The 20,689-nt window shown below is 39.3% G+C and overlaps 1 protein-coding gene across 1 annotated transcript in view; it reads right to left on the reverse strand.

Moving 5' to 3' along the window:
• Positions 1 to 299: 299 nt before the first annotated feature.
• The window catches only part of ZCCHC24 (zinc finger CCHC-type containing 24), a 158,086-nt gene continuing 137,696 nt past the window's right edge, over positions 300 to 20,689 (reverse strand). Inside the window, 2 exon segments of the mRNA XM_060769062.2 lie at positions 300 to 7,785; positions 17,764 to 17,928. Of these exon segments, the coding sequence (XP_060625045.2) occupies positions 7,672 to 7,785; positions 17,764 to 17,928 (279 nt within the window). The 3' untranslated portion in view covers positions 300 to 7,671.

Below are 20,689 nucleotides of genomic sequence, written 5' to 3' on the forward strand. Positions count from 1 at the left end.
TGCTGCACTTTAGACTCTTCCACCACCCCGATTCTTGGCTTTCCTAGCACTAGAGACATTGTTATCCAACTGTCCTCTTGCTTTGAGATATTTAAACTTCAACAGTATCCCTGACTATCAGCAGGTTGGGGATTTTGTAACTTTGTCCAAAACATGTGGAGGACAAAATGTGGGAGCTGCTGCTTTGTGCTTTGACCTCAAGCCCCTTGATTCCAGGATGTAGCTTTGGATCCAATGTTCCAATGCAGACAATATTGTAAGAGGAACCAGAAACAAACAAACTCAATCATACCACCACATTTTTCTTCCTTTTTGACATATTTTAATACAGCATTAAACTGCTAAAATACTAAAGGCGAATCATATACTATCCAGCAAATAAGGCACATGTCGGAATGCCATTTTATGGACAATCCACAACAGAGGTTTGACAGTCTTTTAAACACCCAGTTAGCCTTGACGGCTGACATAAGCTTGCCTCTCCTCTGAGGCCATGTCCATAGAATTGTTATCATCATTATCATCATCTAAGCTGTACAAATTAATTACCAGTTACAGAAGAGAAAAAAATTATACAACTGAAACTGAGAAGTCATCAGTGGGTACAGCTGTTTGTTTTTTTTAAAAAAGCTCATGAGTAAATAAACTCATCTAAATCTACAGAAATTAATATAACAGCAGGGTTAATTTTATACAGTGTAGTGATTGCTGTTCTAAATAACCTTTTGTAAGGGAAAGATGAGTCGGGTACGAGATTGAACCGATCTCCCATTTTTAGCATGATTTAACACATAAACAATCTTAAGATAATGGAGCTACGTGAAACGATAAAGCATATAATACGTGCGCATGCATATGGTAACATGTTATGGATTCTAAATAAAAAATAAACACTAAATGCTTACACCAGTTTGACCAACTCATGGTTTTGGCCACTGATGGACAGGATTGGTGTAATGCTTTCACTGCACTGCAGATCTCATTGTGCTGTTTTTGAAAACTGCTACGAGAATCATTTTGTGAAATCACATCTTTCCCATCAACCCTGAAATAATGACATTGTTTTAAAAAAGTAAATAATACTGTTGCAAAAATGCTGAAGACCAAATAGTAAGTCTTCGGGAAATCTGGATGATATACCCCACCCCCCAAGCTTGTCACATTTATTCTCTTAGGGAGCTTCCACATAGCCATACAACCCAACACCCTTCCACACAGCCCGATATCCCAGAACATGAAGGCAGAAAATCACAAAATCTGCTTTGAATTGGGTTATCTGAGTCCACACTCAGATAACGTGGGATTTTCTGCCTTGGTATTCTGGGATATAGGGCTGTGTGGAAGGACCCCCAGAATATCAAGGCAGATTATCTGCTTTAAACTGGGTTTTCTGAATCCACACTGCCATATATCCCAGTTCAAAGCAGAAAATGTAGGATTTTATTCAGCTGTGTGGAAGGGGCCTTAATTTTTCTTCCATGAAGAAGTCCTTATACCATTTATAATTTGATTCTATCTATTTCCACCAGAGTCTCTGCTATGGCACTAAAATGCTATGCTAATACATCAGTCATAATCCGAAGCCTTAGAATTGGACTGTTAGTGTATATTTCTTAAGGTAATAAAGTGATAGTGTAACATCTGATTCTTACTAAATCAGTCCTAGCTTTTCTTTTAAAAAGTACTGTTTTCCAAAATACACATATAAATAATTAGAATAAGCATATTAATATACGTTCTAAACACACGAATAATATACTGGTTACTTAATACTGATATTTTCATCCAAAGGAAAACAACAACAAAAACAACAATATGGCTTAAAGAATTGCAAGGTTTTTTCTTCTTCTTGACAGAATTATGTACCAACTTTCATATAATATTCTATGTAGACAATATTTCCTTCTTAATGTAGTTCTGTTGCATACTTTATACAGACAAAAGATTGTAAAAAAACAAAAAACAAAAGAAAAAAGCAAATTCCTTCCATAAATATTTTCTTGAGGATACACCCTTATTTTTTTTATATAATTCTTAAGAAAACTCTTAGCTGTTAGTATTCTAGTAGAAAATCAAGGCCCTTTCTGAAAGCTTCAGAGTTGTAAAAACACTTTTATAAAACCAAACAGAAAAAATAGTATTTTTTTTAAAAAAGGCCCTTCCAATACGTATATACAAAAAGGTTACTGCAAAGAGTTTCCAGATAACAATTCAGTATTACAAAGAAATATTTGTAATTATTTAAAAAATTTAAACACCTAAACAGATTTTTCCAAAATACACACACAGTATTAAAAAAATGGAAAGGAACTCTATGTCAAGTATAACTCAAGATAAATACACATCTGCAAGTAAAACTGTAAAATATTTCATAATAGGGGTAAACATTAATAATATCAATTGACTACATCTATTAACTGCACACGATTGTCCCTTTTATATTCATCCTAAGAAAACTCAAACCTTCATTTGTCTAGCTACAATTTGAGTCAGCGTACTGAGTGCTACAGCCATTCAACAATAATTCCAGATGCAGTGGTTTTTGTAGACATAAAACAGATAGGCACTGAATTCCTGGCTGAGCACAAAATACTGTCTCAAAGAACGGTGTGGCATGGATCACATCCATTACATTTCCGTTAGAACCCAATGTCTGTTTGCTAAGATTTTAACAAACTTTACAGGTGCACAACTTAGCACTTGTACTAAGAATCCTGAACAGACTTGAAGAACATATTTGGCACAATTCAGATGAAATAAACACTTTCAAGTCGCACTGATATAGGAAACTGGCTCATGAAAGATGCATCAAGACCAACACTATCTATTCACACTGCCAACATCTCTCTAAGCCAGGCATGGTCAAACTAAGGCCCGGGGGACGGATGCGTCCCCCCCCCAGGCACTTACCTGAGACCCTCCTCACTTTCCCTGTCCTCTTGCATAAGGACACAGTGGCTCGCTGCGTCCTTATGCCAAAAAGTTGGTGGAGGAATACACACAGCAGCCGAGAGCCATCTGGAGTGCTCTCAGCCACCACGTGTCTCACCCTCCTCCTGGCATAGGGACGATGCGAGTGGCCCCATCTTTCTGCCAGGAGGAAAGCTCAAGAAAGGCATGTGGCAGCTGAGAGCCCTCCAGAGCACTGTCTCACCCACCTCCTGGGATAATTCCAAGAGGACAGCCTGAGGATCGGGGGAGGAGGATTGGGGCAGTGTCCCGCCTTCCTCCTGGCATAAAGATGAGGCAAGCAGCTCCATCCTTATTCTGGGAGGACAACCTGAGGATGACGCAAGTCCTGATCTGCCCCACCCTATCCCAGGCCCTACCCTTTGCGGGCCCACCCCATACAACATGTATATGGCCCTCCATCCTCCAGACCTGGCCCTCTTGGCTGGGCCCACAATGCGGTCCCAAGGCAAAAAACTTTGCCCATGCCTGCTCTAAGCTATTTGGTGATGGGTCATATCTTCATGTGTCCAATTGTCATTGAAACTCAATAGAATTAGAAAATGTTTCACTTTGGCAGGATTATGGAGAAAAAATAACTTATTTAATGAAACTTGTTTTGAAACAACCTCTTATCCAAAACTCCTTGTTTGAACATCACATTCTGATTTCCGAGGCCTTGCAAGAATTAGACTTCAATACAAAAACAGTTTTCACATATGAATAGTAATGGATAAAGCAAGTTCCTGCCTGGGATTCCAGAGCAGGGGAGGAAGACTGTATACTTGCCATTATATATAATGAATGGCACAAAGAGCTTGTCTGTCATAGGTCCATGTGTTAGAAACCCATGACAATAGGTAAAAGATGATCTACGCATTAACTGGTCACATCTGATGGCACAGATATGGATTTTTGAGTATGTACTGGACTGTTTGTGCACAATTGGAGATTATCCCCTAAAATCTTTGTGTCTCCTGAAAAGTCATTCTTCAATATTAGGGGTTCTTCCAAGGGGCTTCCAAAATGCTATAGTGTGAAATCAAAATGGGGAGAAAATGTTTTTGCGGATGCTTGGAAGCATTTTTGGACAAGCATAAAACCTATGTGTTCCTGCATATATGGCTACAGGAATGACTGCTTCATGCATAGAACAAAATGTGGGTCCAGCCCTTCTTTTTCACTGTGCACTGTAGTGCAGAACCAGGACTGTGTTTGTAAACTAGAATTTTTAGGAAGATAATGGATTAATTGCTACATGCATCGGTTTGTCAGTAAAATGGGAATTGTCTTACTTAATTCTAATGTTCCCAAGTTAATATGAGATCTCTAGAATCTGAGAGATGGCTGCCAACATTTAATAAGTGCTCAAGGAGTAATACTGTAGACGGTTTAATATATGGCTCTATTTTAACTGTGTTTCTTACATTAGACACTTCCTATCCCTCAAAAATAAAACAAAATTAACATTAAAGTTCAAGTTTTCAAAAGCCGTGACTTGCCTCTCATACCCGATAACATGACCTGTCAACTTATCAAGGGACTATGTATTGACGAAGGCTGCCTTTCTCAGAGAATGCTTGCCAGAGATGCAGGCGAAACGTCAGGAGAGAATGCCTCTAGAACAGTGGTTCTCAACCTGGGGTCCCCAGATGTTTTTAGCCTACAACTCCCAGAAATCCTAACAGCTGATAAACTGGCTGAGATTTCTGGGAGTTGTAGGCCAAAAACATCTGGGACCCCAGGTTGAGAACCACTGCTCTAGAACATGGCCATATAGCCCAAAAAACCCTACAACTATCCAGGGACTATTTTATTTATCTATTTACCTACTTAATTCATTTTAATACTGTCTTTCAGTTTGACTTTTGACTTGATTTTGCCCTGATGGATTTCTTGATCATGTAAGCAAAGCTAAGAAAGAAGTTCAAGAGTTGTTTCCTCAGAACAATTGCTCGTGTAAACAGGATCTGCTATTTAAATGGCCCTTTTCTTATTCTGATATAATCAGAATAGATTAAATTCTGACCAACTCACAGAACAGGATCATTGATATCAAGGGGACTAGAATTAGTCAGGAGTCTATTTTAAGCAGGACTACTGGATATAATCCACTGCCTTCACATGGTCATTGAGTTGCCAATAACTATTACAATGGAAAATTCATCTGAAGTTTAAAAATCCATCTTTAAGATTAACAAATTCATTCAAGTTCACATTACTAACACAACATTGTACATTGATTAATATTGCGAGAATTATACCAAAGCCTTAGAGACATTTTTGGCTTGTCAAAGTTGTCAAAAAACAATCATTAGCAAAATCCTAGAGAGTCTATAAGACAGTATCTATAGGTCCTGGACTCAGGGGCCTGTCCACACCTCACAATTAGAGCATTATGAGTGCACTTTTATTACCATGGTTGCATCCTCTGAGACTGACAGTTCAGGGAGTGATATTTAGAATTTCCAACCAGAGAGCTGTAGTGTCTCATCAAACTGCAAGCCCCACGATACAGGCAGGGCAGTTAGAACAGAACCATAGTGTTACGAACTTTAATAACAAATGTGCAAAATGATCTTTTCCAGAGGTCCGGGAAAGTTGCCGCCAGCCTGATTCAGTGTAAGGCAACTTCCTATATTTACAGAGGGGGTGGGAGGAATCGAGGCTTCAAGAAGGGGTGCAGTGATAGACAAGAAAATAGAGGTATTGGATATTTCCTTCTCCTGTAGTCCTTTGCTTTATAGGGTGACTTTATCTCAGATGCGATCATTGAAAATAAATATTAAGGTCATTTTTAACACCAATGGAAATAATAATTAATATTTTTCCCTTTAAAAAGCATATAATGCAGAAAGCAGAGCATTATTCCTCTTGTTGATCAGACAAAGACATGAGAAGATCTGATACAAACAAAATGATCCACTTTTCCAGAAATGTTAGTCCCGAAAATCTGCACTGAATGTAATCTTAGATGTCGCATATCTGAAATTTAAACCCACCTGCCACTGGATTAGCAATAGAACCAAGTAATCTATTTCACTGATTCAGTTATTATTTTGACTGTGCTCTTACAGCAAAATGGCAAATGAAAATATGATGTATCCTACTAGCATTCAGAGCACTTCAATAATATTTTTCTTTTCAGAATAATTTCTAAATTGCCTTATTCATTTTGATACAAATATTATTTTTTTCTGTAGTTATACTTTCTGTCCTATTTTGGAAGAGTACTCTTCCATATGCTTTGATATAAAATCTCAATGACTCCTTATGACTCTTGATGTATAACTAGAAATTAGTACAGTTTCCTACAGCAAAAAACTATTACATTACTCTAGACTTAATATGTGTCAATAGTATAATTTTTCAGTTAAGGTTTGGAGAACTGCTTCCCAGTTTGAACAGTGAATTTACTTCTGTCTATGTTGGGGCCCTTCCAGGCAGGCCCTATATCCCAGGATCGGATCCCAGATTTTCTGCTTTAAACTGGATTATATGAGTCCCCGCTGCCAGATAATCTGGGATAAACAGAAAACCTGAGATACAGGACCTGTCTGGAAGACTTGTTCTTTGACATATCTGTCTTCAATAATGGAAGTAACAAACCTGTAAAGGAGGCATCTCTTCTCCAGAGGAAAGGATTGGCCAAAGTATAGACGAGAGGACATAATTTTAGCCACCATTTGAGTATCAAATAGGAAAAGGAGAACCTGGCATAATTGTAAAAAGGAAGATGGAGTTGGTAAGCTGGTAAAAAAACCAATGTATCCTAAGGACACTTATTCACAAGCAGCATGCCAATTTCTGTGGAACATATGTCTAAGTAAACAAATTAAATTTGCTGCCTATGAAATATGAATTCCTGATAGACCCTTCCTGTTCGAACATTACATTCCCATGCAAACCACTTTCTCAGACAATTATTCAACTTGTTCTTTTGAACCCTCAGATTCTATTAACTGAAAGCCCACCAGAAGTCTCAGGACATTTGCCCTGGAGGACTCTTAGAAACAGAGCATATAAAAGTGATATGCCACTGGTCATGCTGGCTAGGAAATTCTGGGTGTTGTAATATGAAAAAGGTAACTTTTACAGCTTCTGTTTGAAAGCAAACAACTGGGTAGAACTTTCAGACCAACCTTGAACTCAATGAGAATCCTACTGAACATACTGCCTGCAAATAATGTTAATATCATTCACCGATATCTCTGTGACATTCTATACCTCTCTGGACAATCAATGTTGCTTTGCCTGGGCAGGATACTGTAAATGTGTAAACAATCTATAGAAACCACTTTAGTGATTCCATCATGAGCACAACAGTAGGCACAATTCACCCAAAACTGCAACTGCACCCCCAATTCTTTTGAATTGAACTTGCATGGAGTTGTCATGCAAGACTTAAAAAGAAGGAGTCATACAACTGCAGAGCTTGGTAATCTGTACCAGTAACTTCTATGTCACGCACACACACACACACACACACGCGCACACACTGTAGTCCTATAAATACAACATGTATGTATACACATACACAGGAAAAGGGTTACATTCTATTAAAAAGGTAATGCATATTATTAGTTTATCGATAGGCAATATTGGCGATGTATGGGGTTCTTGTCAGACGTTTTCTCTCCCCACCTCCCCTGTTTTCTTGTGATAGTTGTGTGCTGCCAAAGGATCTTCACAAATGGTGGCAGCAGCAATCCCTGGGTGTGTTTATTGCACACGGCGGCAGTAGTAGCCCAGCACTTTACATTTCTCACAGAGATGCTGAGGGTGTTCTTTGCTTTGATCGGAGACATCCAAGCCATCAGGTTTTTCCAGGGGTCTCTGCATAGGGAAGAGAAGCAGAGATATACATTCTCGTCAGTGTTAATTGTTTGCAGCACTTTTCTTGATGTGGATGAAACTTGAGTAATATGAGGCTATTTCTAAAATGCCACATTGCATATTTCACAAAGGATGGTTTCCCCATGTAAAGGATTTTTCAGTAGCCACAACATCTGGCCAGATTTTGGGACCACATGGTTCTTCTCCCTTCCTCTCATTTTTTTGTACCACTGAGTTTGAGAAAATCAAATTCTTAAAGACATCGCAATGTTACAATTTATCCTACAAAAGGTAGTACTAAGCTCTATTGTGTTTTAACTTGTTGACCATTCTGCTACCTTTTCAAAATAAAAAAAGTTACATGTTATTCATAAAATCATAGAATCCTAGAGTTTGAAGAGACCTCGTGGGCCATCCAGTCCAACCCCCTGCCAAGAAGCAGGAAAATCGCATTCAAAGCATTCAAAGTTCTTTAGAAACAAGCACACTAGGTACTACCTGAAGACAATGCTGCTTTGTCTTCTATGTGATATTTCAAATGATTATATCTAAAATTGTTTTCCCATATCATTGCAATCTTAGTTGAGGTACTCTACAAGAGCTCAAAGAATGTGTGATAATTCATTATAGGCGGCATCCAAGGCCACCCCCCAATTACCGTATTTAATCTAATGCTCACCTTCATCTTCATCTTTGAAGGTGAGCATTACATTAGAGCAAATACGGTAATAAAAGATGAAGTATTTTGGCCACATAATGAGAAGACAGGAAAGCTTAAATAAGACAACGATGCTGGGGGAAATGGAAGGAAAAGGAAAAGGGGCCGACCAAGGGCAAGATGGATGGATGGCATCCTTGAAGTGACTGACTTGACCTTGAAGGTGCTGTGGGTAGTGACGGCCAACAGGGAGCTCTGGCGTGGGCTGGTCCATGAGGTCACGAAGAGTCAGAAGCGACTGAACAAATGAACAACAACAATGCTCACCTTTTCGACTAAATTACCTTCCCTAAATTAGGTGTGCATTAGATTCACGGAATATGATAAATATTTTTTTGGGGTTTCAGGGTTTCAAAAAATTGAGCTGCGCATTAGATTCAATTGTGCATTAGACTCGAGAAAATATGGGTACTAGTCTACTAGTCAGTTCTTTCCAGGATGAAGAGGGCCCATGGATGAGTACCTTTTGGGTTTGGTCGCTTAACCAATTACAAATCCACCTTAACAGTATTATTATCTAACCGACATTTTATTAATTTATTTGAAAGAAGATAATGGGGAACCTTGTCAATTGTGTGATTGTTTCTAGTCCTTGGGTAACTCTACTTGCCAAAGTCCCAGTTCAACTTTTTCAGCCCAGAAGGGAATTAATAAGTTGTCTGAACTGGGAGAGCCTAAAACTACATATGTTGGCTCACCATACTGTGTAGAATTATTTAATAAATATAAGAAGATTATGTACTATGTTTTACGATGCATGAAGAAAAATCATAACCCTACTTGCATGAGTGCCTGAATACCCATATTGGCCTTTATTTGAGGAAATTATATATTAGATAAAACTTTTCTTTCCAGGGTGCCTCCATTCACAAAAGGGACCCCCCCCCACACACAAAAATACGTTCTCCAGGCAAATACCTTTTTATTGTGAGGCGGGTTCAGAAGAAAAACTCCAGTATTTGTTGTTTTGCTGAAAGTTTATATGCCAAGGCGTGTATCTACACTTTAAAATGAATGACGTTTGACATAACTACTATGACTCAATGCTGTGTAATCCTGGGGGTTGTAGTTTTACAAGTTTTTTGTCTTCTCTGCCCCAAAAGGGCTAGTGCACATCACCAAACTACAACTTCTGCAATTCTATAGAACTGCGCCATGGCAGACACAGAGGTGTCAAAGTGCATGAATTCTACAGTGTGAATGCCTCCTTTCCCCAGTTTCCCACTCACTTTGATACAATTGTATAGCTACTGCTTCAGGTAAAACAGCCACAGAAGTGTTCTTCAAGGTGGAAAGATAACCTCTCAGGCTACCACCTCAAGGATGAAACAGATGGGCCCTTGTGTTATCCAGTGACGCTGGGGAAATGCTGCTGTGACTCAACACAAGAAAGAAAAGCAGCTGTGATTGTGTTTATTGATACTAACCTGCTTTAAACAAATTAACACAAACACTCGGGAATAATTTTTTCCTGGAAGTAGAGCAAAGGATGTCGGGAATGCCAAGAGTTTCTTGGACCACAAACAAAATATCTTTCCCTGATCTGTTTTTCCCATGCATTAGTTGAATTCAGTTTTATTGGCATGTGAGCCATTTAGATTTTAGAAATGTTGTTGTTACCAACATGCTATGACACACTCATAGAAGAGACTTTAGAAACACAAGAAACCAGGTTACTTAGGGCCATATAGCGACCACAAAGTAGCACTTAGGCTATCTGCTCCTGGCAAAGTGTAGCTATGAGCTCGGCATTCAGAAAGAGCCCATCTGTTTGACTTATCACAGGCTTATACGGTATTTCAATGACATTCACTAACTAGCAAGTAAGCATTTTGTGAAAATTGTGCCTATTCTGGATTACCAAATCCTTGTTGGACTTCAGTTTGCAGAAAAGCCAACCAACATGGTTGATAGTGAGGAATTCTGGGAGTTGTAGTCAAACAAAAACTGAACTGCATAGTCTGGGGATCATCTATTCAGAGCAACAGTTCCTAGACTTTCTACTTAAGGCAGTGGTTCTCAACCTGAGGTCCCCAGATGTTTTTGGCCTTCAACTCCCAGAAATCCTAAGAGCTGGTAAGCTGGCTGGGATTTCTGGGAGTTGTAGGCCAAAAACATCTGGGGACCCCAGGCTGAGAACCACTGACTTAAGGGCTTTTATGTCAAGTACACAATGAAATAGTCAGCGGGTTTTAGTCATGACTTTAAAGGATCTGTTCAGGGTGCTGAACTTACTTGGGGAAATTGTGTTGAATACCTCAGATACTATAGCTGCTTAGAAGCCAGAATAAAACTCATAGTGGATTCAGTGTATCTCTGGATTGGAAGCCACTAGCTGTTGCTGCCTGATGATAACACTATCCATATCAGGACGTGAACTGAGAAAATTCTGACAGTCAGGGCTTATGCAAAAACAAACAGAATCCAATATGAAGAACACTTTAGGTATCCCCATTCTTTCCTGTTTTTGTTATAATTTATATAACAAAAATTATAGCACTGTTTATAAAACTTGATAAAACTGCTTCAAAGTATAGCGATATTGGGCTGCTCTTGATCAACAAAGAATGATATGATGGGAGAAAGTGGAAAAGAAAATATACTGTAAAATTATTAATTCATGTTTGTGGTTTGTACAGTATAAAATATACTTTGTCAAAAGATAGAAATGGGTTGGAAGTGGGAATTAAGACATTTAACTGCGTTCTTTTTCAACTTACGCCAAAATAGACAGAACACTCCACAAACACAAACTCCACAAAGTCAGCAAAATGCCCTCTAAAGCTTTGTACCAAGGACAAGTGCCAGCTTGCCCAATGTAAAGGCATGTATGCATGCCACTTAAGTAGTTGCCATAGTAGATAGCACAGAAGTGAAAGAGTAGTATTATGCAAATGTATATTCTGACCAATGTTGATTTCACGTAATTTAAAATTAGCCAGGTGGAGAAATATTTGAAGTCCCATGTGTGAAAACATCCAGATAAATGCAGCATTTGATCTCAAAGTTTAATGTCCTAAACCAGTGGTTCCTAACCTTTTTTTGACCAGGGACCTCTTGACCAGGGGCCACTTTGATCAGGGACCACTCTCCAACATTAGTACCAAAAAGGGTTATGAATCAGGTTATGGTCAACTTTAGATTCAGTTTGGTTATTTGGGGTGCTGTTTCAGAAAATTATATTGGCTAGACCACATCAGCTCTAGTTTCCATCCAGTAGTCACCCCCTGCTCACCCACAGAAAACCATATGTATTAAGTCTCGGCACTTTAAGAGGGTTTCGCGAAACCAGTTGCTCTCATTGCAATGGTGTAGTAACTGTGAGGCTGCGGACCATATTTTAGTTCATGTGGACCACTAGTGGTCCACAGATCACAGGTTGGGAACCACTGTCCTAAACTGACTGTTTCTCTGCCTGGTTGCTAGAGACAAAACAGGTACCATTATAGATAAGTTATTTTTTACACCCCCTTTGGAAAACCATTTTTTCCCATAGTCCAGAGAACTGTTTCGGAGGTGATCCATCCAAGATTTTGTGAAAATTTATTGCATTAGCAAGATCAAAAGTGGAAGAATTCTTCACCTTCCAGAAGATGGGATTCAGAAAATCAAACAAGCTACTAGTTTAATATGTAAGTATTCAGTTCTGTAGCTTAACTGCTGAGAAAATATAGAAGAAAGCCACAATAGAGACAGACAGTTGGATAAGAGACCAACCAGGAAACAGACACAGATATTGACATTTTTGTTTAGAGAAAGTGTTCAGGGTGGGTGGTGGTGAGAATCAGGAGGGAATGACTATTCAGAGGATGGTATATGGAGAATGATACTGCCAAGGATGTCAAGGAAATGGATGCACAAGCCAACTCATTTATGAACCCTATTGTAATGCCAAACACAAATTGTAAGATTTAGCTAGCTGAAACAAACTGGAAAGGATATACCTTGCTTTTGTTAGAGCATACTAAGAAAAATAATAATCTACAAGTCCATGGGAAAAATAGAATATTAAAGAATTGCTTGGACATTTCCCTAGGAGCTTGTCAATAATAGATTGGTTGATCACTGCAGCTTGGTTGAAATCTTTGGAGCAGACTCGTGTTCATTAAATTAAATTCTCCCGTGGACAGGACTGACCTGTCTCTATTTTTGAATTTCAGGAGTTAGAAGGCCACTGCCAATAAACCTGAATGCTTGCTTGCATTGAGCAAATCTCTTCTTGATCAGGTGCCAAACTGTAACTGTTTCAACATCACACCCCCTGCAGATTTGTTTGAGCGATGCCTTGAAAAATATTATGATACTGTCTTAGAAACAACATGCACTGGGAAAATACCATCATGCATTCAGAATACATTCAACTTGATATTTGGGGACAAAGATACATTAGGAATTTTTTTTACACCAAAAATGAAACAATTGCTTTCGGGAGCAAGGATTTGGATGTGGTTTTGTGTGTGCAGGAAACAGCATTTTCTTATCATTAAGTAAGTATAAGAACACAATCCGCTTAAGCATGAGAAACTGGGAAGTAGTACTGGCAGCCCTTGGCTGTTCCTCTTGACCCCTGGTTGTTTCCTTCGGTTGGCAGCACTCACGTATGCCCCATAACACAGATTTATTTATTTATCTATTTATTTATTTATTTCATTTGTACCCCACCCTTCTCCCCACAAAGGGGACTCAGGGCGGCCTCACATCAACATATACAATAAAAATTTCAATTAAAACCGTAAAACCCAATTTAAAATATACAATACACTAACAAATTAATTAACAATAAATTAACATGCCACTAAAACTAAGATCCAGCCAGGTAAATCCAATGTTGCAATGTTCAAAAATTTCCTATCCAAGTTGCTGCTAACCTCTAGTTGAATGCCTAGTCCCAAAGCCAAGTCTTCAGTTGTCTTCTAAAGGACAGGAGGGAGGTGCCACAAATGTGATAGAGATACAGTTACTAGTGTTTAAAAATAATTCCAGTCCAGTTATCTTTTATAGGAAGAGTAGGGAGAGAGAACCGTCTCGTCCTTGACCTAAGATTGTCACAGTAAAAATACAAAGGCTCCAGTACTTTGAATACATGTGGGAAAAGTTCAAGAGAAAGAGCTGGAATGGGCATTTGACAGGTTCAACTTGTCATGTACTGTATCCTTTCAACCAACGTATGCCTCAAGCAACAACAAATCGTAGGTGTATTCTACGGATGCAAAGGAGATAAACATGATTGAGAAAACAAAAAATGCACCTTTGTATGTGAATTTATGAAAAATTTCATTACACAGAAGATGAATACAGAAGCAGGATAAAATGAGCATATAGGTGAGCATGTGTAAGGACGACCAGAAATGGACTGATTTGCTTGTGGCTGGTATGATTGTGGCTTCCCAACTATCTCTACTACCATCAGACAGTAAGAGAGAGAGAGCTAGTTGCACTGTCCTGTTCAGACGGCAGATAGGTAACAATATATATAAATTTCCTGTGTATGGAAAAATGAATATGAACAGTTATTCTCATATTGCAACTAGGCATCCAAAAATTTAACGAGATCGCTCATATTGGAAACACTTGCAGAATCTATATTCCAAGCATTTACTGCTAAGTACATTTCTCTGTTTCTAGAAAACCGGTGTGAGAGGTTTCAGGGTTGCTCTTTTATAGGAATGAGAAAAACCATACCCTCACTCCATTTTTCAGTCCACACATGATTATTCCTCTGCAACACCTATATTTCTAGCCACCTTACAGCTTCTATGTTTCATGAAATAGGGTGGTGGTGAATATTTGACTTGTGTTGCTGCAGTTGTCATAGCGACTTTCGAATATATATATTTACAAACCAACATAAAATGCTCTCAAATACACGGCATGTCTGCCTGAATATTTTCAAGAACAGATTTCCAAGCTATGCTGTGAATCTTGAGGGCTCCAATGCAATCACTTAGATTTCCCCTGCATATTGAAATCTCCCATCTTACCTTTTAACCTATGACTCTGAGAAAGGCAAAGTTGCCAAAGCACACCTCTGTTCCTTTGCTGTGTAAAAGATATGCCAAACGAGGGCAACAGCTCCCAAACCAATCATATATTTAATCCTGCAAACAAGCCATTAATCAAAATGTCTGGTATAATCTAACAGTCAAAGCCCTTTCTCTGAACCTCAATAATAATCTTGGAGAATTAGACAAGGAATTTCTTTCATAGTGCTTTGGCTGTCACTGCCAGCAAGGGAGTAGAGACTGTGCTTTGGAATGGATTCTGGATTTCTGGCATGGTGTCATCAGTTGCTAGTCACACAGCCTCCAGTCTCATTTGTAATGGATCAGTTTTCATTTTGACCTACTTTAAATTAATCTGAACGCTTCATCTCAGCACTGAAGTATTTTCTATGGCTAGGGGAGGTCTTTGCTTTACTCTCACGGATGGTCTTTTTCTGTTCCTTTGCTTCACATGCCTTTCCAAAGTAACTTCTTAGGATGTAGATTCTCTCCCAACCTTCCTCCCTGTTATATAGTTATCTGTAAACTGAAGTATACTGAACTTCATTTGGTTAAGTGGACGAACACAGAGAGTGCTCACTAATGCTTCCTCTTCATCTTGGAAAGAAGTGATGAGCGGAGTGCCGCAGGGTTCCGTCCTGGGCCCGGTCCTGTTCAACATCTTTATTAATGACTTAGATGAAGGGCTAGAAGGCATGATCATCAAGTTTGCAGACGACACCAAATTGGAAGGGATAGCCAATAGTCCAGAGGACAGGAGCAGAATTCAAAACGATCTTGACAGATTAGAGAGATGGGCCAAAACTAACAAAATGAAGTTCAACAGTGACAAATGCAAGATACTCCACTTTGGCAGAAAAAATGAAATGCAAAGATACAGAATGGGTGACACCTGGCTCGAAAGCAGTACGTGTGAAAAAGTCCTCGTGGACAACAAGTTAAACATGAGCCAACAATGTGATGTGGCGGCAAAAAAAGCCAATGGGATTTTGGCCTGCATCAATAGGAGCATAGTGTCTAGATCTAAGGAAGTAATGCTACCCCTCTATTCTGCTTTGGTTAGACCACATCTGGAATATTGTGTCCAATTCTGGGCACCACAATTCAAGAGAGATATTGACAAGCTGGAATGTGTCCAGAGGAGGGCGACTAAAATGATCAAGGGTCTGGAGAACAAGCCCTATGAGGAGCGGTTTAGGGAACTGGGCATGTTTAGCCTGAAGAAGAGAAGGCTGAGAGGAGATATGATAGCCATGTATAAATATGTGAGAGGAAGCCACAGGGAGGAGGGAGCAAGCTTGTTTTCTGCTTCCTTGGAGACTAGGACGCGGAACAATGGCTTCAAACTACAAGAGAGGAGATTCCATCTGAACATTAGGAAGAACTTCCTGACTGTGAGAGCCGTTCAGCAGTGGAACTCTCTGCCCCGGAGTGTGGTGGAGGCTCCTTCTTTGGAAGCTTTTAAACAGAGGCTGGATGGCCATCTGTCAGGGGTGATTTGAATGCAATATTCCTGCTTCTTGGCAGGGGGTTGGACTGGATGGCCCATGAGGTCTCTTCCAACTCTTTGATTCTATGATTCTATGATTCATTTAGATTTAAAAGCCACAAGGGCATTGAGTCTAACCATCCAGATAATAGCATTGTTTTTCACATTCACATATCCAGTCCCCCGTCCCCCACTCCCCTAAGGTCTCCTGGGCTCAAAATAACTGGTGATGGAAGAATTTTCTCCAGTTACACCAGATGTTCAAGCTGGCCTTGTCTTGAATGGACAATAATGACCTATTAGCTTTACACGAAACTGATCCCTGGTAGAGATAAGAACAGCTAAAAGTAGTTTGTTGAATAGCTTGTTGCCTGGATTTTTTAAGTTGCCCTTGGAACACTTCTGTCACAACAATTTTCTGCATATCGAAATGTATTGTACTACATCTCCTGAAGAAAAAACATACAGGAATTCCATTTTTCAGTGTACTGAATGCTACAGTTGTTATAAATCCATATCTTCTGAACAACTGAACTTATGAACATTCTTTTGTTAAATGTATTGTTGAAGGCTTTCATGGCCGGAATCACTGGCTTGTTGTAGGTTTTTTCGGGCTATATGGCCATGGTCTAGAGGCATTCTCTCCTGACATTTCGCCTGCATCTATGGCAAGCATCCTCAGAGGTAGTGAGGTCTGTTAGAAACTAGGAAAGTGGCTTTATATATCTGTGGGAAGACCAGGGTGAGACAAAGGACTCTTGTCTGCTGGAGCTAGGTGTGAATGTTTCAACTGACCACCTTGATTAGCATATAATGGCTTGACGGTACCTAGAACAAACTTCTGTTGACAGGTGATTAGATGTCCTTGTTTGTTTCCTCTCTGTTGTTGTGCTGTTGTAATTTTAGAGTTTTTTAATACTGGTAGCCAGATTTTGTTCATTTTCATGGTTTCCTCCTTTCTGTAGAAATTGTCTGCATGCTTGTGTATTTCAATGGATTCTCTGTGTAGTCTGACATGGTGGTTGTGAGAGTGATCCAGCATTTCTGTGTTCTCAAATAAAATGCTGTGTCCAGGTTGCTCTGCTCTGGCTGATTTCTCTGGTTGAAGTAGTCTGCAGTGCCTTTCATGTTCCTTGATTCGTGTTTGGGCGATGCTGCATTTGGTGGTCCCTATGTAGACTTGTCCACAGCTGCATGGTATACGGTAGACTCCTGCAGAAGTGAGAGGATCCCTCTTGTCCTTTGCTGAACGTAGCATTTGTTGGATTTTCTTGAGGGGTCTGTAGATAGTTTTGTTAGACTGTTGCAAATTTTATTATTGGGTTTAGTATCCATCTTGCCTCCAGTTGGGAGCCCCCCCCCCCCCAGCACCAACCGCTACTCTGAGATATGAGTGAAGAGAGGGGCCAGGAAGGCAGTTCCATCTTGTCTCCTGCACTGTGAATATGATATGATATGATATGATATGATATGATATGATATGATATAATACAATACAATACAATACAAAAACAGGAAAGGCAAATTTGTTTTCAGGTTTTTGCAAGGTTTTTCTTTTGGAGGGGGGTTGCTGCGGAGGCAGGGTCTCTAGGGAAATTTCAGGGGGCTCCAGGGGTGAAAACAATGAGGTTCAGAGGCTGTATGCACCATATTTTTCCGTGTTCTATCATATTTCAGATTTCCATTGTATGACCTCAGACTGTCTCCACCATCCTACTTCTTCCAGTGTATACATTTTGCTGTCTGAATTAAGTTCTGCAACCACTTACCTGTTTGTGAGGATAAACGTTAATGTGGCACTTGATACATTCTTGACCCATGTTAGCCCAGGAGTTTCCACTCATCCATTTTCTCTTGCACTTTGGGCATTTGTATTCACCAAAACAGCGTTTTTTCCCCTGGTATGGTGTTAAACCTTCTCCTTTTGGACGTGCCTAAAATGTGAAGAAAGAGAACAAAATCAGATAATCAAAAATGAAATACAAAACAGGTAGTAAGAATGAATTTTGCATTATTATCACATGCCTCAATGGGTATTTTTGTTATTCTTTAGCAAAGTGAAAAAAAGTGCACATACATACAATACACCACATTTGTAATGGGAGAGAATTTCAAAAGCAGGTTGCCACATGACCTACTAGAGTTCTGGGATTTCTTTATTTCCTTTTAAAAAGTACCACAGTCCAAAACATCACTGGCCATACACAAACTCTTCAATGAACTCATTTATTGATTTCATATTAGTCACAAAATTACCACTTTCTGAGTATTGCTTAAAGTTCCTCAGTGGGTTCCTAAGGTAGGCTTCTGAGAGCCCGAGAACTATACCAAGCAAATTCTGCTTATGTATTATATACTTATATATTAGCATATGCAAAGTTTAGGCAAACATGTCCTTTTCAACTTTGTGTGTGTGTGTGTGTGCGTGTGTGTGTTGCTTTTCCTCTTTTTTGGTGTTATGGGGGTGGTTAAAATGCATTTTAATTGTATTTATTGTATTTTATCTTCATTTATAGCCCAACACACAGTACTGTTTAACTAGTTTTATAAGTAAAATTGTATTTGCTTTGTTTTAAATTGATCAAAGTATGAGGCTACTAGCTGTGTCGAGTCCCCTTGGGGAGAAAGGAAGGGTATAAATAAGTAAATTGATCATTATTATTATTATTTATTGTGTAAGTGGCCAATCTGCTGCTGCAATTAATGCTGGCAAAGGCTGAGATTAATCTGAGTCAGTAACAAGATGATAACCAGCTACAAAGTAGCATGGCTGCCAACAAACAAGCAAATGTAAATGTCATGAAGGTACGGCTTGGCCTTAGACATTCTTTGCACCTTTGGTTACATGTTTGGCATCTTCTCTTACAACGATGACTGTTTTCAGATGTAATGGTGAGCAATAAATACACAGGGGAACAGCGTCTCCCACGAGACTCCTATGGTCCATATGGTTTCTGTTTTTGTGTTGTTGTTCTATTATCCAACTCCTGGAAACTGTGAATCACAGCCTTTTGTGGGGCAGGACCGTGCTGTGATCCACTTATGTTGTTACCATTTGAGGTTGCTTAACATTCCCAAACAACCCGAGTGTTTCTTAACTCTTTAGGACACAACTTCTCCAAGTGAAGGGTATGTATAAAGAGTAAAATAAATATTTTGACAGTAGAAAAAAATATATATGTAAAATAAGTATGGCTCTATAGCCCGAAAAAACCCATAAGAACCTAGTGATTCCAGCCATGAAAGCCTTCGACAATACAGTAGAAAAATAGTTATTTTACAGGGATGTCCTCATGGTCAGATGGCCATAACAACAAGGGCCTAGCCATTTTTCGTCCGTTATAGGACGACGTGGCAGCCAATCACAGCTCCTCCTGTATATAATAATAATAATAGTAATAATAATAATAATAATAATAATAATAATAATATAAAACTTTATTTGTACCCTGCTACCATCTCCCCAAGGGACTCAGTGCGGTTTACATGATGCTTATATGATGCTTATATGGCATCATGCAGCATGCAAAGAGACTGCCGCGTGCTGTTCGCATGGGGTTTCCCTGTAAGTCCTGCCTGCTGGGCAATCGAAATAGAAGAACGCTGTAACATGTCTTACGCAAGCTGTGTCTGCTTCCTTAACCCTGTTGCTGAAAACCAGGCTCTCTTCAATGGAAGAAAGGAAAGGGTCTCAGGAAGGGTGCTTCCTTAACCTTGTTACTGAAACCCAGGCTGCCTTGAAGGGAAAAAATGGAAAGTGTCCCAGGAACAAAAAGGGAAGCCTCATAAGTTTCCCATTTGTACCAATGATCTGGAACTAACCATATCTTTTGCCTGTGAAACAAAAATGGCTATCCGGCTACCCATGAAAACGGATATGGGGGTCTACTGGAATCTGGCCAGCAGGTTCCGCCAAAATGTACAAGCCTACTAAAGAGAATAAGATCTGTAATTTACACAGAAAAGAATAGAATAATTATACTGACAGATACAACATCTGAACATAAAAGAACATCACTTGAAATTACAAAGTGGGTATTATTCCAAAGTCTGTGGAACAAGATACATTATAAAGTGCAAAGGCTGCATTCTCCCATCTAACCCTGCCTAGGTTTTAAGAAGCTCAGTAGAGACCTTTCTCTCCCTCCTTCCCCCACACTATCAGAAATACTTTTGGCAGGAATGCAAGCAAGGACCTTCCTTCTCACTGGCTTTTTCCAGATTCTGGAACTCCCTGCTATGTCTGATCAGGCCAGATCCCTCTTTGATGCATTTCAACTACAACACAAACGATGCTTTTATTTGGACAGGAGTCTGGCTTTTAAACTAACTGGTGTTCGGAAGTTTTAATTGGATGGAACTGTTGATTTCCAAATGTTATTCATGTGTTTCTAATTTATTTGGGTCTGTGGTCTGATTTTAATGGCTAGATTCACACGAGGTCTATATTCAAGCTCCATTGTGAAGCATCCTGCCCTGGTTTGACCCCATTAACGTCATACTCACTCATTTTGATCTGAAATCAAATTGATTTTGAAAACCACAGTTTCCACACCCTAAAGTTGTTTTATTAGGAAAGGGCATTCGCACTGTAATGGATTATTTTTGGTTACACAACTGCAATGATTGCATTTTTTCTTCCTAGCATGTATGCGAATATATGTATACATATTTTCATATTTATATTAAAAAGGT

The sequence above is a fragment of the Anolis sagrei genome, chromosome 3, assembly GCF_037176765.1.
Source record: "Anolis sagrei isolate rAnoSag1 chromosome 3, rAnoSag1.mat, whole genome shotgun sequence".
In the NCBI taxonomy this organism is placed as follows: domain Eukaryota; kingdom Metazoa; phylum Chordata; class Lepidosauria; order Squamata; family Dactyloidae; genus Anolis; species Anolis sagrei.